At 44.5% G+C, this 17,443-nt stretch overlaps 1 protein-coding gene across 1 annotated transcript in view; it reads right to left on the bottom strand.

The window, feature by feature from the left end:
- Positions 1–12,177, bottom strand: part of LOC138262410 (uncharacterized) — a 232,154-nt gene extending 219,977 nt beyond the window's left edge. The window contains exon 1 of the mRNA XM_069212312.1: positions 11,685–12,177. Within this exon, the coding sequence (XP_069068413.1) occupies positions 11,685–11,867 (183 nt within the window). The 5' untranslated portion in view covers positions 11,868–12,177. The remainder of the gene's footprint in view (positions 1–11,684) is intronic.
- Positions 12,178–17,443: the final 5,266 nt, after the last annotated feature.

The raw sequence follows: 17,443 nt of genomic DNA on the forward strand, positions 1-17,443 counted from the left end.
TCCTAGCTATCGTGAAGGAAACTTTCAATTCTATTAAGGACACAGTGGCGAGGATTATCCCACCCATATACTATTTCTTAGTATTACCCACCCGGGATTGAACTGCCGGCTTGATGATGTAGGAGTCCTCTTGGCAGGTGTATGGTATTTTTTCTTGGTGTTGATTAAATATTGGACGCATTTTCTTATGCTTTGTTATGGCTATACTTCGGAGATATATATTTACTTATGTATATATTTTAATTAACACTTGTTAGCTCTCTTTGGAGTTTTACTACTTTGAGTTTGGTCTCTTGCTATGTCTAATCTCTTCCTTGTCTTGTAGGAGGTGATTCTAAAGGAGATTGAAGAGGCGAGTTCCTTAACTTTCTTCAGTGAAGAAGAGGAAGGACTGCGCCCGCCAGTTATTTATATATACACTGTTATGGACTTGGGATTGGTTACTCGTTGTCATGTTTTTTTTGTGGGCATCATGGGAGTTGTAGTTTAATGTGTTTGAACTTTGAACTTGCTGTTATCAATAAAGTGAAGAAAGGACTGCATAATCCTCGCCCCGTGTCCTTAATAGAATTGAAAGTTTCCTTCACGATAGCTAGGACATTTTTCATTACTTTATGTTAAAAATCTGTAGAAATTTCACTGAAAAAAAAAAGGTTGCAGGGGCATTATAGCTAAGGCTCCTGGTTTTACGGTATTTTTTTTTTTTAACATTTCCGTCCGTATTTATCCAGATTAATTTTTTTAGCCATCTTACAAGTATTTTTCTGTATCTATTTTGTGTTTTATGGATACATTAAGTTGTAAAATGGTATATTTCTATGTTTAGTTAACTGATAAACAAACACTCCTATTTGATGCATATTGTATTTAGCAAATTAAGCAGCCAAATATTACTTAACAATACACCCAAGGCTAAATATTAGCATTATTTTACAGGTATATGTTGACAAATGACTATTTAATGACATTTCATCCTTTTTTTAACTCCCAGTGCTGTCTATCTGCTCATCTGTTTTCCTGGACTTCAGGAAAGACAACATGGAGAGCTACTTAAAAGAATCTGTATTTTTGCTACTACTAAAAATAAATGCAGACAGAAAACACATTGTTTTCTGTCTGTATTTGTCTGGGAAAATCGGTAAAAATGGAACACTGGGAGCCTTAATTATAGTTAGGAAATAGCATTAAAAAACATACTAATTCATTGGATGAAAAATAAAGATTACGGAGATGTTATAGTTAGGAAATACAATTGAATAAATCTTAGAAATTCACACAAAAAAACAAAGGTTAAATAGACAGAGTTAGGTTCAGATTTTACATACTCAAAACTATAGAAATTCAGCAGTTAGAGTTATGTCAAGTAATTATAACTCCTTCCTTATGTGTAATTGTAGCTCACACACTCGCCAGGAACTGCTAATTACCCCAAATATTACACCACTCAAAACATCTTCAGTGCCAACATTGATTAAATCACTGCAACATTTGCTGTAAAATTATTAATGGGAAAGCCTTGCATGGCGGGGCGTGAGTTAAAGTTGCCTTAGGGTACGAGGTATAGTTACTTGAGATAACTCCAACTACAACTGCTGAATTTCTATGGTTTTGTGTGCGTAAATTCTGAACCTACGTATGCAGTCCCTTCAACATTTCATTTCTCTCGTGAGGTAAAGACAGCACGCCAATGACTCACCACAATAAAATAGAACAGTGGGTGCGACCCTGCAGGTCGGATACCCACTGCCCACCCATGTTAGAATGCTGGCCTCGCATAATGGTGGAAGTTCTTGCTAACTTTTCACCACCATCAGAAAATGTTGGCCCGAGCAATATCGTGGTTCGTGGCTTGTGGTGGACATCCATTGTATGTGGGTGTCTATCTCTAGAATAATTCTGGTTGAGACAATGGTAGTCATTGGTGACTTATTGTGAGGATCCATTGCACAGTGGTGTCCAGTGCAACAATGGTGCACTGCTGGTCCTGGCAGTACGGTGATAATTGTGCGTATCCATGGTGCATAACAAGGGCAAACTCCTCAATGTGGTGGTAATTCAGGAAGATTGCGTGAAGTCATGGCATCCTGGTGATTCTGGCAGTATGGTCGTACTTCTTGACATAAGGTGGGTATCCATGGCACCCACGCATGCTATATTGTTCGCCCCCGCGTGACACAATAGCTTCCACCCTATGACAATGTTGGCCTCGGGCTAGTGATGCTAATTCCTGGTACAACGTGGACAGCCACGGTAGGATAGCGCTCAATATACAAGTATACAAAATGTAAATAATACTGAATACATTACGGTTTAGAGGCTAAAAACGGGGGTGGGGAGGCAGTGAAAGTGAACACTTTTCACTGCTGTATGTATCAGGTTAGCAACAGTTTCTTGAAGTTGTAGGACAGGTGCATCTTTGCCAATGTTCATGTTTTGGGGACAGGTGTGGCCAGTGTGAAAACTACTGCATTTGTGGGTTTGTTATGAAATGGGGCGAAACCACGGGAGGAGGAAGGACAAAACACATTCTAAAAATAAAAAGCAGGAGAAATCCTGAATTTCAAAACATTTAAAATTTTAAAGAAGCAAGTTAAGGAAGTAAATTTAGTTTCCAGAAGTTGTGGGTTCAGGCGGGGTGTGGGTTTGGGGTGGCTGACAGACTAAGCCCGGCTTGTCTCCGTCTTGGCAGAATCAAAAACACCCTTTACAGGAACGACAATTAAGAAAACGAAAGTAAAAAAACTTTCCATAAGAATGACAAGGGTCTCACCTAACAAATTCTGCCGACATGTAGCCACGCTGTCTTTGCGCTATACAAACACCACATAGGTAACTTCAGAAAGTATGCAGATGACTTCAACCCTTATGGCAGTAACGTGCAATCCTGGATTTGGCTGCAAACGCCGATTTGCGTCCGAGTGTGGCCTGTAACGCAAGCGATAGTTGAACACTCCACGGAGTTTGCCTGCAATTCATGCTGCAAACTATACAGATTCAAAGTCTGCGCACATTGGAAGAGATTAATTCATGAATGATAGCGCTATAACATCTGCTTCCCCGCAGTGCAAAACACAAAGTGATGCGCAGATTGTAAACCAAATCAATACCACATTCTGCGGTACCATTTTTTTTACGACTGAACAACTTGCATTGAGGTAGGGTGGCCAGATTTTGTAGAGTAAAAACCGGGACAAGTCAGATATAAAAGAAGGACTAAATACTTTACTCTCACTTTTATATCTGGCCTGTCCCGTTTTCTGCGTGGCTTTGTGAATGTGTGCCTGTACGTGTGTGTGTATATTATATATATATATATATATATATATATATATATATATATATACACACATATATATATACACACACACACACACATACACACTTATAAGACTACATATAAAATTAGCTATGGCTTGACCTCCCACTCTGCACCCACAGCCCGCCCCACCCACCGCTCTCTGCTCCCCACTTGTCTCTCTGCTGGGAGCAGACAGGGGACTGTGTTGCCTGACAGTAACGGATAAATTACTTTAATTATTGCATACTTTTTAGGCGTCTTTAACTTTTGCTTCCCTAGATGATCTGACATTTGTCCCATAAACCGGGACATTTATTTAATAATCTGACTTTTGTGCAAAAAAACGGGACATTTATTTAAGATAAAGAGAAGTGTCGGGACACCGGGGCAGTCCGGGGAAATCCGGGACGTCTGGTCACCCTAGGCTCTCAGTGTAAGTGTGCCTGGGTAGAAGAGGTTGGTAAGGGGGTCGTTGAGACCTGATCCCTCATATATGTACCTGCTTCAGCACCAGCATCGCCCCTAAACTTGAGCGCAACTTGTGATTGCTCAAATTTGGCTCGGGTTGCTCGCATATCTGGCGGTGGCTACCGCAACGTGTAAAGAAATGGAGCGGTAACCCACGCGTAATGCGTTTGGTAGAGAAACAGGGTGTTATGGGCGCAGAGTAAAGTTATCACAAATACACACTTGATTTTACCCTTCTAGCTGCTTTCAGATGTGACTTACTCCTGGAGCATTATACAACACAATTTCAACAGGCCAGGTTGATACACCTCCAGGAGAAACCCGGAAACGTAGAGGCCAGGGAGGTAACTATCAATAGTACAGCAGGTGCTGTGGTGCCGGGGCTCAGTGCACTCCAAATATAATTGTTGTTTTTGCCAAACCAGAGGATGGGACCGTTGTCCTTGCGTGGCTTAGTGCCCGTGGCAGCCTTGCTAAGCCACTGGTGACGCATAGGGTGACCACCCGTCCGTAAATTTCACGGACTGTCCGTAATTTCGCCCTGCCGTCCGTTGTCCGTGATGAAAGCTTTAACGGACGGCATTTGTCCGTAATTTTAGCCTTTCACCTAAAGGGCAACGAAGGCAGGGCGACATTAAGGGCAGAGGAGTTTCCCCAGCTGGGCTGGAAGGCAGGGGGTCTCCTGTGCTCTGAGGGAGGGAGGGGCAGACAGATAAGAAAAGGCCTTCTTGCCTGGGGGTCTCCTTCCCTAAAGACATGCAAATGTGGGCAACTGGTAAATCTGCAAATACAAAGGGGCTTGAAAACCTGCATTGACTTTACTAAGAGGAGTCACTTGAAGTTTTCTGGTGGCAAAGATATTTCTTTCAGAGAGGTATTGTAATGGTGTTCCAAGGTGAGCTGTGGAGTGTGTGGTTTTAATGGAGTGTTATAACATTTTTTATCACTAGGTATAAACTGTATATTATTCAAATCTGTATTTGAGAAGCACTTTTTTTTTATTTAACCGAAATGTATTTGCACATTTTGTAGCAGCCTTTATTATGATGTAATTGTATTTTTCACAGTTATTTCAGGTACCTCGGTACCTCATAGTACTAACAAACATTGGCAAAGCCAATAGGTCTCATCTACGAAAGAGTTATTAGCTTTGCTAATGTGTTTTAGCCATTAGCCATGTTATACACCAGAGTAGCTGCTGTTCAGCATGGCTTAAAGTTAGTGGCATAGTGGTGTGAAGTGGAGTAGAGTAGCATAGGAGCAGTAGCGTAGAGCCCAGTGGTGCAAAGTACAGTCTAGTGGGGTACAGTGCAGTTGTTTAGAGTGCGTTAGCGTAGAGTGCAGTGGTTTAGAGTGCAGTGGCATGGGACAGAGTAGAGTGGCATAGAGTGCAGTGGAGTAGAGTGGCATACAATAGAGTAGCAGAGAGAGCAGTAGTGTAGAGTGGTGCAGTGGCATAGATTGCAGAGTAGCCTCACGTTGCAGGGAGTGCAGTGGTGTAGTGTAGAGTGGTGCAGAGCAGGGAAAAGTGCTGTAGAGTGGAGTGATGCAGAGCAGAGTGGCATAGAGTTCAGTGGCATAGAATGCAGTAGTACATAGTACATTGGTGTATAGTACGGTGGTGGAGAGTGCAACACTGCAGAGTAGAGTGTCAGTGCAGTGATGTAGAGTGGCACAGTGCAGTGGCGTAGAGTACAGTGGTACAGAGTAGAGGGCAGTGGCGTACAGTGCAGTTGTTTAGAGTGCATTGGCGCAGAGTGCAGTGGCATTGAGTGGCATGGGGTAGAGTTACATAGAGTGCAGTGGAGTAGAGTGGCATACAATAGAGTAGCAGAGAGTGCAGTAATGCAGAGTGGTGCAGTGTCAGAGTGCAGAGTAGACTCATGTGGCATAGAGTGTAGTGGTGTAGAGTGGTGCAGAGTGGAGTATAGTTCCTAGAGTGCAGTGGCATAGAGTAAAGTGGTGCAGAGTTACAGAGTAGAGTGTCAGTGCAGTGGTGTAGAGTGGTACAGAGAACAGTGGCATAGAGTACAGTGGTGCAGAGTAAAGGGCAGAGCAGTTGTTTAGAGTGCACTGGTGTAGAGTGCAGTTGCATAGAGTGGCATTGGGCAGAGTAGAGTGGCATAGAATGCAGTGGAATAGAGTATATTGGTGCAAAATGCAGTAGTACAGAGCAGAGTGGTGTAGAGTATAGTGTGGCCAGAGCAGTGTTGCAGAGTTTCAGTTTGCAGTGGTGTAGAGTGCATTGAACTAGAGTGCAGTGGTCAGAGTGGTATAGAGTACAGTGGCGTAGAATAGATTGTATCAGAGTAGAGTGCAGTTGCATAGAGTGGAAAGGTGCAGGGTAGAGTGCAGTGGCATAGAACGCAGTGGCACAGAGTGCAGTGGCATAAAGTAGATTATTTCACAGTAGAGTGAGGTGGCTTAGAGTAGAGAAGTGCAGGTTAGAGTGGAGTTGCATAAAGTGGCATAGAGTGTGATGGCATAGAGTAAAGTAGTGTAGAATGCCATGGCATAGAGTGCAGAGGTGCAGAGTAGATTAGAATGATGTACAGTGTATTGATGTAGAGTGCAGGGGCATAGAGTGGAGTGTTACAGTGTAAAGTGCATTAGCACAGAGTGTATTAGCTTATAGTGCAGTGGCGTACAGTGCAGCGTTGCAGAGTGGCAGAGAGTGGAGTTGTGCGGATTAGATTGGTGTTGCCTAGACTGGAGTGGTATGGCGTGCAGACAAGCAGAGCGCAGTGGTGTAGAGAGGCGCAAAGTGCGGTGGCTTAGAGTAGAGTAGTACAGAGTAGAGTACAGGCATAGTGTGAAGTAGCATAGAGAGCAGTGGCATAATGTGGAGTGGTTCTGAATGGAGAAGAGAACAGTGGCATGGAGTGGCGTAAAGTGGAGTGATACAGAGTAGGGTGCAGTGGAGTGGTGCAGAGTGGAGTGGAGTTGAGCATGCCATTACAGACACTGCCATTACAGACAACACATTTTTTATTGAAATGACCATTACATCTGAACAGATATACAGTTTTTCAAATCAAACTATATTGTGCACAGACGATGATTTGTGAAAATTGCATCACCTAATGCAATGATTTGTTTTAATCATGTAAAGGTATTTATTTCCAGCACTGTTCAGAAGTAACAAAAATGTGCTCGATTTGTACTTCTAATTCTGATATATTCTGAAGTCTATTTAAATGTTGTCATGTGATAGAAAAAACTCTTTGCTAACCCCAGTATCCAGCAAGATTGTTGCATAAATCTTCTCACTTTGAAGTCAGAGAAAGGAAAGTAAACACTAAGTTCCCACCGAAGACAGAGCCTGACATTTGAATTTGTTCTTTGAATGCACAGCAAATATGATAAGATAAGAACAAGATTTACAGGCCTGTTTACAGAAAGGGAGCACTCGGGAGAATACTGTAAATAAGGTTTTGGCAAGGGAAGGGACGAATTCAAGCTGCATAGCCTAAAACAAATAAAGCCAGCAAATTGAAAGCAACAAATTGTGAGTTACAAACCACAAGGGCTATGGCAAGCAATGGGCAGAATGCATTCACAAGGAAGCACTATGAATTTACTTAAAGTGACAGCTGTGGGATACTTTGTGAGGAAAGTCCAGTATTTTAGTCCATATCTCGCAGAGGTTTGGCTACATCAATCCCCCAGGTAGTATGACAAGAAGACCTGGAGTGGTTTCCATGTTGCAGGATAGGTCTGTACACCCATTCTATCCGTTTGCCACCATTTCCTATGGTACAGAGCTTCTAGCACACCTCTTGTAGAGTTAGTGCTAGGTAGCAGACCTGAAATAGGGCATTTAATGATTTTTTAAGGTGGTTGTAAGTAAGGAGTTGACCGGGGTGAAGGTGGTAGTCTGCCACAAGGGTTTGGAAATTTAGTAGCTCACTGTTCAGAAACAAAGTCCCCAATTGTAAGACACCTGCAACATGCCACTGATGGAGTTGCTCTGAGCACAGCCATCCTGTGCGAGTGGGAAGGCTTAGCAAAGGTAGTGCAGGAGCATAGGGTTTCTTCGTGTCAGTGTGTTTACAGGTTCTGGCAAGGCAAGAGAAAGCCATGCATGATCACCCCGGATGGTGATCCATAGAATGGTCAGTAGGAAACGATGAGCAGTGCATTAAGCCTTCCTTAAAAGCTTTTACTGGTAAACCCCATCTCATGCAGGGAGGTGGGCAGAAAGCCAGTGAGCCACCCATTGGACATCTGCAGCTGAATAAAAGCATTCTAAGTCCAGAAGATCTAATCCACCCGCAGTCACAGTTAGCTTTAGAGTGGAAAGAGCTCCCGATGGCGCTGCAGCGACCAAATCAGATGTGTGGCCTGTCTGAAGAAGGAATGAAGGACGAGCAGGGGAAGGTTTGCAAAATAATACCATCATTGGGGTAGCACACCATCTTCGCTAGTGCCACATGGCCTCTACAGAAAGCAGAAGAGAAGACCAAAAAGCAAACTGGGCTTGGAGGGACCGTTCGGTCCGCCAAGATTTTCATCCTGGAAATCAGTATAAGAATGGTAGATATTAATCACTAGGTATCAAAAGGTAACTGGTTCCCAGTTCAATCTGAGATCTAATTGTGTATGAAGGCGAAAACAGTGCCATATGTTAAAGAAACACTAACTACATTTTTAAATTTGTAAATTTTGTTTGTGCAATTTACATCCCAAATATTTTGAAGATTCTATGTGTACTTGACACTTAGGGATAACCCAGATCTCTAGTTTGGCTTTTGCTCAATTCAAAACCATATAAAGACATGGACTAAGCGGGCAATTGCCTTGCACAACCTTGCAAGGGATCTGGCCCCTGCTCACCCTTCACAAGCACTAACAGCGAACCATTGCACCAGAAGAGTTTGCCAAGGTGGATGATAGTTGATTGATCAACCACTTGACAGTGCCCCTTCTGTTTCGCTTCTGTGTGCAGACAACTTCCCAGGTACCCAATACCTTCAAATAGTCTTGGTGGACCTATCTTGTCTGATTTTAGGAATTGTCCTACCTTGTTCTTCTCTTCTTTATTTATCCAGTTGTTAGCAAAAACCCTTTGAATTACTTGCCGTGGATCTCCCATTTGATCTCGATTTCATCCTACTCTTTTATTATCTTTGATTGGTAGTCTGGGCTCCCATTTCTGAGATAAATGTAGAGTCCCAAACATACACTGTAGTGCAGTGAGACTACAGACAAGTTATGGGTACATCACATCCTGTCATTAGGTGTGAGACTGTCGCCCACACCATCTGCCCTGCCTCTTTAAAAAAAATTAGGTTGAAAGTCCATGGGCGGTTGGGGTAAGCCAGATGTTTTTCTTCAATTTGTTTAAACTAACATAAGGTTAATTACCTTAATGTTTCCCAAACTGTTTGCCAGGGGTTTTGAAATGTTCAGAAACATAATCAAAATGTTGCTGTTACTTTCTTTTCAGGAAAGATCGGGTAAATTTGGGTAGGGATGATGGCCTTGCCGTGAAGGGCATTAATTTACTACTGAACAAGGACGTAATGTGACACCTGAATGTAGCACACCAGGAGGCAATCACAAAAGGTCCACAGTGAATAAATAGTGCGATGTTAAAAAAGAGTAAATAAATGCACTGACAATATAGTGAGGCATGGCCTCTCTTGCATGTGTCTGTAAAACTGACGTTTGTTCTTGAATTTTTGTAATGAATTTTGACCCTTTGTCCTGATTTTTTTACAGTCCTGTCCAGAAATTGCCTCAATGCCAGGTGGTCACCCTAGTGACGCAGCTCTTAAAGTTTTCCAGTGGCGGCCGGCAGCTTTGGGAGGAGGGCGGGCGGGGCACACACACAGACTCATTCTTTCACACCCAGACACGCACGCACGCACGCTCACCCATTAACAACACTCATTCCATTCAAACATGCACGCACGCACCATTCATTTTACAAATTCACACACATTCATTCTTACACACACGCACGCACGCACTCATATCCAGTAACAACACTCATTCCATTCAAACATGCACGCACGCACCAAACATTCATTTTACAAGATCAAACACATTCATTCTTTCACACACACACACGCACGCACATCCATGAACAACACTCATAACACTCAAACATGCACGCGCGCACCAAACATTCAAAGGAAAACATAACACACATACACACACACACACACACACTTACCTTCAGCCTCCAGGTCCCAGGAGGGTTGGGACTGCTGCCTTCCTTCATTGGCTGACCTTAGGTCAGCCAATGAGGGAAGGCAGCAGTCCCAGCCTCGTCACAGAGTGGGATGGGGTCAGTGAGACTGCTGACCCCACCTCACTCTGTGACGAAGTGTCACTGATTGACACTCGCCCTGGGCGCTTCAGGGCTTAAACCTGAAGCGCCCAGGGAGAGTGTCAATGGGTGACGCTTTCCTCGTCACCCAGGGGAGGGCCTGGAGGCACCTTTGCTGGGCCGAGGAGATCACGCCCATAAGGGTCGTGATCTCCTCAGCCCAGCAAAGTTCAGCTCAGGCAGCTAGGAGTCTGCGCAAATCGCGCATGTCTGCTCCTGGCTGCCTGACCTGAACATAAAGAGTGTCTGTCAGGCTGACCTTTGTTCAGCCTGACAGACACTCTTCATGGGGTGGGGGGGGGCGTGGCCCCTCCGCCCTAAAGGACGGGCCGCCACTGAAGTTTTCTAAGTCCGTGCTTCAGTAGCTGAACCAGACATCCCCTCCCCTTTTATATCCTGGTACCTATAGCCCTTTTGACATTCTAAGCGCAGGACCACACGTATCAGAAAAAAAGAAAAAACATGGACTGGGTGAGCTAGTAACGTACGGATCTGGAAAATCTGAGCGGTTGAAAATCCAAGGAAAATTCAGATTTATCCAACATGTGGGTGTTGATGATCACTCCTTTCAGCCTAGAGTCCTAAGTTGAAAAGTAGATTCACATGACCGGAAGAATAAATAACTTCTGTGAAAAACAGAAAGTGGCCCGTGTGAAGCACGATTCGCTCATTCAGTCCTGGTTTTCATTGCATTCTGGTACTTGTAGTCCTGTTATGACACCAACACAATAAAAACTAGGTGTAACAGTATCCACAGGAAAAAACTGACTTGATGATCTCTACACACCCGACCTGTAATACCCCGATATCTCTGGGTGCAGCGTGTGCTGACAGCTCTCATGTACGTCAGACGTTAATGCATTCAAAGCTTTCAACTTAGCATTCTGGGACTTGAAGTTTCAATTATAAAAAATGAATGCAAAGTAAAAACCCGGACTGTATAAGCTATTTACGCGTGAGCCTGAGAAACCTGAGGACTTAGCTAAGGGGCAGAGGTTAGACGACGTCTGGGTGGCCGCCCTGGGCTGCATTCTTGCAAACACGGATCTGTCACAGCCGCCAAGTTTTCCGGGTCCCTTGCGTGAAGTGCTGCTTCAGTCCAGATTTTCTTTCCTTTGAATTCTGGGACTTGTAGTCCTGTTTTATAATGAAATAAACAAGATTACAAGTCACAGAATTAATAGCAAAAAACCTTCGCTGGGGCAGCACATCACAGATGGACCTGAGAAACAAGACAGGGCTGCATCTCTCACCCCTGCCAACACCGCAACCAACTTGACACTTGTATGACAGAGCTACCTTGTGAGTGAATCAGAGAATTGGGATGGGGGAGGTCGGTGCTGGGAAGTTTGTGCTCAGGGGTCAGCCACTGCTTTGGTGTATGACTGAACTGCGAACACAAAATGAACCCCCCCTGCTGTCTCATTTTATCCACCAGCTGAAACTTCGCGAGGGAGCCAAATCTCTTTCCGCCCTGGGCGCTATCCGAGGGGGCCGGCCATGCAAGGACCTATATATATTTTCATGCCGCTGTGGTGCAGTTTGCCCGCCCCCTCTTCCCTGACCCGTCCATGATCTTACCCTGCCCAGGTGTGTAACCGAGTGTCCAGACGCGGCGCTTTCCTGCGGCTGCTCCCGGCCCCCGCCTCTCAGCTTCCAAGGCAGCACCGCCGCGACGCCCCAGGCCAGCAGCAGGACTGGGGTCCACCCGATGGAGACAAGCCCCAGGATGAAAAGGGCGAAGGCAGCGTGCCCCCACGACATGCTGCCAGTGGTCTCTGCCCCTTGGCTTCGGAGTACTGTGAGGAGGAGGTGGAAGAGCCCGGCTCGGGGGGTGTTACAGTTTTATTTCCGCCCAGAGGCAGTCTGACAGCACAAGACACGCAAACCACCATCTGTTACTGCCAGTGAGACGGCACCAGGACGACGGGCGCACTTCAAGCGGCGGTCTCCAAGAAAACAGTCCGTGCTCCTGTCATACATGCCACGACATCATCTGGGGACTTTTCCTGGCTTCTCCTCCAGCATTGCACTGTTTTCTCAAACTCGGTTTCACTATTGACACTTCAAAGGTGTTCAAAAAAAGTCCCAGCATGCAATGCTTCGTGGACAGAAAAGGGAGAGCTGGCCGAGGTGTCACTCATGAGTTCTGCAGCCTCCTGACTGGTTTCAGACCGGTATGGCCTGCACCGGTATAAAAAAAGAAAAAAATATATGTTAAAAGGCCAATCTTTTTCCCTTATCAGTATATCATTTAAACAGTAAACGTAGGAAGAGAACACTTTAAAATGCGTTCTACATCTGCCTTAATGACCTCTGACTGATAGCTAAAAATAAACAAAGACAGACAAGCCTGGTCAAAAATAAATACAGACTTAAGAAACATGCCTGAGTCTTTGCAGAATCTTCAAACTTGAACAGGTGACCAGCATTTTTTCTGGGAAAGGTGGCATCCTACTCCTGAAACCTGGCACATCCTTACTTCTCAGCAGCACTGAGTTACCAAGTCACCCAAACCAGGACATTGCACTCACTCTATCCAAGACTGGATCCATGCCATGTTTAACATTCCGTCTGTTGGCCTGTCGCAAGCACAATTCAAACTTTAACCATACGTGGCAAAATTTTAGAAGAGGAAAATGGGAGATTTAAAAAAAAAAAAAAAAAAAAAAAATCGAATGAAAGTATTTACCCCATTGACGTCTACTGAAGCAAAGATAATTTCAGACAGGAGACAGGCAAAATAAAGCCATTGGGTCCATGGGCCTGTGCGTTTCAGTCTGTGCTTTTTAGGTGGTTCGATGAAGTGGCATAGTGCACTCACTTGTGCAGTGTCGATGGGGTCTATCCTCACAAGGTGCTCGGGCCGCCCTCCCCCACAGAGGCAAGGGACTCCACTTCTTGGGTTAGGACGTAGCAAATTTACTTTCCGCCAAACAAGGTGGCATAACAACCACTGCAACCATTAACCCTGCACAATATAGCAAGTACATAGCAAACCTGAACACAAAATTGTACGTATCCTATTTACATCCCTCTTGGGGGCAACATAATACAGAAAGTCCAGATGACATAAAGGTACACATTAAACATCCTTGCAGGCCCGGGTACAGAGGTTGGGCCAGATCCACCCAAGCAAAATGTCTGGCCTACTCAAGGCCATTCAGAACTGGAAAATCAGCTTTTTTTCTTTATTTCCTATTGTTTCACGGTGATGTAGCTCCACAAGCTCTGCCTAGCTGTTTAATTTTAATTATTTAGATCATTGCCTTGGGCTACTTTTAGGCGTATGGACAGGTTTGAGGTAAAGTTTGACGTCAGCAGACATGGTAGCCTCGCAATCTTGCACCAATGAGCTGATCGCCTGAACACTTTAACAAAAGTCGCTGCAGCCCCCAAGCCAAGGTACTTAAGAGTGGCAAACAGTGACACGAAAGGAATTCTCTGCAAGTGATGTTGTCTGTCCTAGTGAAGAAAAATTAAAACGTTTATTTTCTTCTTGCAGCAGGCTATTCTTAACTTTGAGCAAAATATGCAAAATAAATTATTGAAAAAGCCAACAAACCCATTGTTGCATCATATCATTAGATTAAAGAAAGAACTTTCTATGCATCATTCCATTAATTGACATACCCTTCATATGCATGTATATGGTTCCTTGTGATAGAATGGTGCTTTGGTGCAGGGACCTATGTGCAACCTGCAGGGCACCTGTTTGATTCTCAGCAGGGCCATCCCAGGGTTTCATCCTTCTGAAGCTGGTAAAATAGGTGTCACTTGCTCAAATAATAGGAACAGTTGTTGCTTTCAGTTATACAAAATGGCAAATTGGGCAAAAACAGGTTCTACATAAAAAAAAACAAGTGATTATATGTTTATTTTAAGATAAAAAAAACAAAGATTTCAAAGATGTTAGTCATATTTGCAGCGGGTTACAACACATAAGGCACAAAATCTAACATGGTTTGGCAAAACCAATAGATCCTATCTGTGCAAGATCTATGGCTTTTCTCAGTGTTTTTTAGCCATGGTTTAAGGAGCCAGCTGCTGTCACGGCTGAAAAAAAAGAGTAATGATATGGTCAACACTATTTGGGTTTGTCATTGTGTTTTTTAGTAGCGCAGCTGATGTTCAACGTGGTTGAACGTAAAAAAAACTCCATGACATCGATATAAGCACTATAAAACATTAACGAAATTCAAATAGCTCTACTATTCAACGTTGTAAATTGTTTTTTGCCATGTTTTGCAGCCCACCCATGCTTTTTCATGGCACTCCTAGATCAAAAATCCAGGGCCGTGCCTGCATTCCTGCCCCTTTAGAGACTGAATAGCGCAATGGTCCCTGCCAGGGCATCCCGTGACTCTAGTTTATGCCCTCCTTAATCTCCAGGATACCCAATGTACAGCTAGAATGTAGGACCACGAGCACGTCTGCCCCCCTTCCGACCAGCCACAGCCCTGAAAGGCTTCTCCTAAAGGAGGCGACCAACTGGACAACCTAGTGCCCTCACAGATCAGTGCCATTATTTGGCTACAATAAGCCACAGGGCAGAGAGCTTACTGGTGAATCCACTCTCCTGCGCAGTTTTTTTTTTTTGGATCAACTGTCCCAAGTCTCGATCCCAGCCTCCGACTGGCGAATGCCCTCTTCATCAAAGAATTCAAAACTATCCCGGTGTAGTAGCCTAGGCATGATGGTGTTACTGGTTGCAATCTTCAGAACAGCCTGCACCAAATGGTTTAGCATTTTCACTGACGTGTTATTAAGCTCAGGGTTAGCATCGACAAGGCCCTCGCCCCTGAGGGATGACCTCGGACCACAATACCAGAACACCTGGTAGCAAATGGAACTGTTTGGCAAACATAGATATGAGCCGTTCCAGCACTCTCCGCCTCCCCATTGGGATCATGTCAATCCCCCTGACATGAAGAAGTAGAATGCCATCTTGGGAAGCAAGCCGACCTCAAGAGCCTCACTTAAAAGTACTGCCAAGTGTTGTAGCTTAAGCTCAGCAATACCCAAACAATGATGTTCTGTTTGAAGCCTCCCACCCCAGACACTGTCATTGAATCTCTCGGCGGCCCTGTCAACTACTGAATCCCGGAACCAACACATCTTCACAATTTTCCCTGTAATGTAAAATACAAATTGAGGCTGCCAATCACTGCCCTTCGAAGAAAAGGGTGGTGGAAGTCAGGAGGGGGACCCTGACTACTCTAACTTTTGGACCTGGCCCTTTTTGCAGGGTTATCCCCAAACGTTTTGCCGCCTTCTTTCTATATTGCCTGACCTGTTTTTGTTGGCTTTCGGACTCTGTGCACTTTACAGCTGCTGACCAGTGCTAAAGTGCAAGTACTCCCTGTCTAAATTGTATTGCTGATTGCTTTATCCATGATTGGCATATTCAATTTACTAGTAACTCCCTAATAAAGTGCACTACGTGTGCCCAGGGCCTGTAAATCAAATGCTACCAGTGGGCCCGCAGCACTGATTGTGCCACCCACGAGTAGCCTTTCAAACATGTCTCAGGCCTGCCATTGCAGTGTCTGTGTGTGCAGTTTTAAACTGCCCTTTCGACTTGGCAAGTGCACCTACTTGCCAGGCCCAAACCTTCCCTTCTACTACATGTAAGTCACCCCCAAAGTAGGCCCAACGCAGCCCTATGGACAGGGCGCAGTGTATTTAAAAGGTAGGACATGTACTGGTGTGTTTTACATGTTCAGAAAATGAAATACTGCTGAAATTGTTTTTCACTATTGCAAGGACTATCTCTCCCATTAGGTAACATGGGAAATTACCTTGAAATCTATTTATATTTTAAGTGTAGTTTCTGATTGGGAGCAGATAGAGATATGGAGTTTGGGGTATCTGACCTCACAATTTAAAAATACATCTTTTGGCAAAGTTGTTTTTTTAGTTGTGAGTTTGAAAATGCTACTTTTAGAAAGTGGGCATTTTCTTGCTTAACCATTCGGTGCCTCTGCCTGCCTGCTGACTACACGGCTGGGTAGGATTACTGTTGGGCTGCTTGTGCATTCACTCTAGACAATCACACAAAGGGAGCTGAGGTGTGCCCTAAATATCCTGATGGCTCATCAACAGACTGATGGGTCTTCCTGAGGTAGAGTGGTGGGAGGGTCTGACACTTGTACCTGAATGGAGCTGTGCCTGGTCTCATACAAAGCAGTCTTCAACCCCCTGGAGTGTGTCTGAGGACAGGGCAGGGTCTTGTGCACTACAAATACTTCTCTTTGAAGTTTGCTTACTTCAAAGACAGAAATAGATATAAGTAATGGACCTCTGACACCACATATTTAGAATCATTATGAGGAAATTCTGCCAGGAAGAAGAGCTGGATGCTGTAGGAGGGACTTGCACTCTGCCTGTTACTTTGTTGTGCTGGCCTGCTGCTTGCTGTTTCTATCCTGGGAGTGAAAGGACTGGACTTGGCTTTCTACATTCTGCTTCCAAAGATTCTACAAGGGCTTGGAGTGAGCTTGCCTCCTGTTATGAAGTCTCAGTGACATTAAAGACATCATCTGCCAGTGCCTGGGCTCTTCTGCTGAGAGTCCTAACTTGCCAAGTAGTACCAACTCCAGTCCCTGGGCCCTTGGAAGTTGAAGCTGGTGATCTGAAGGGGAAAATCCATGCATCAATATGCAGTGTTGGAAGAATCAATGCAGCGCCTGTCTCGCGGCTTAAAAATCAATGCAGCACCTGTCTCATGGCTGCAAAATCAACACAGCACCTGATACACCAGTGCAATATCAACACAGCGCATCGTCCCTGGGTGCCAATTTTTCATCAACCCCGCACCATAGTAAAGAACCAGGGCTGTGTGCCCAGAAAGTGACAAATTGGCTTTCCTGAGAAGAAAGAATCCATGCATCACCTCCTCTGCCAGTAAGGAACTGAGGCATTGTCTCACCTGTGAGGAAAGGATCAACGTATCACCGCCCCTACGCAGTAAGGAACTGATGCATCGCTTTGCTTTTCCAGTGTCTCACCTCCCCTGTGGCCCACTACTCCTTTGTTTTTGATGCATCCCAGGTATTTTGTGCTGAAGAGGTACATCCATTGATTCCTTTGGATTACTGCTTGCCTAAACCTTTAAAAAGAGATATTTTCACTTGTGTATGTTGGATTTTTGTCGTTTTGGTCTTGTTTTACTCAGATAAATATTGGCTATCGTTCTAAACTGGTGGGGAGTAATTTTGCAGTGTTTTCAGTGTGTTACTGTGTGTGTGTATTCAAATGCTTTACACATTGCCTCTGAGATAAGTCTACCTGCTTGTGCCAAGCTACCAATGGGGTGAGCAGGGGTTATCTTAGCTGTG

The sequence above is a fragment of the Pleurodeles waltl genome, chromosome 2_1, assembly GCF_031143425.1.
Source record: "Pleurodeles waltl isolate 20211129_DDA chromosome 2_1, aPleWal1.hap1.20221129, whole genome shotgun sequence".
Taxonomy (NCBI): Eukaryota; Metazoa; Chordata; class Amphibia; order Caudata; family Salamandridae; genus Pleurodeles; species Pleurodeles waltl.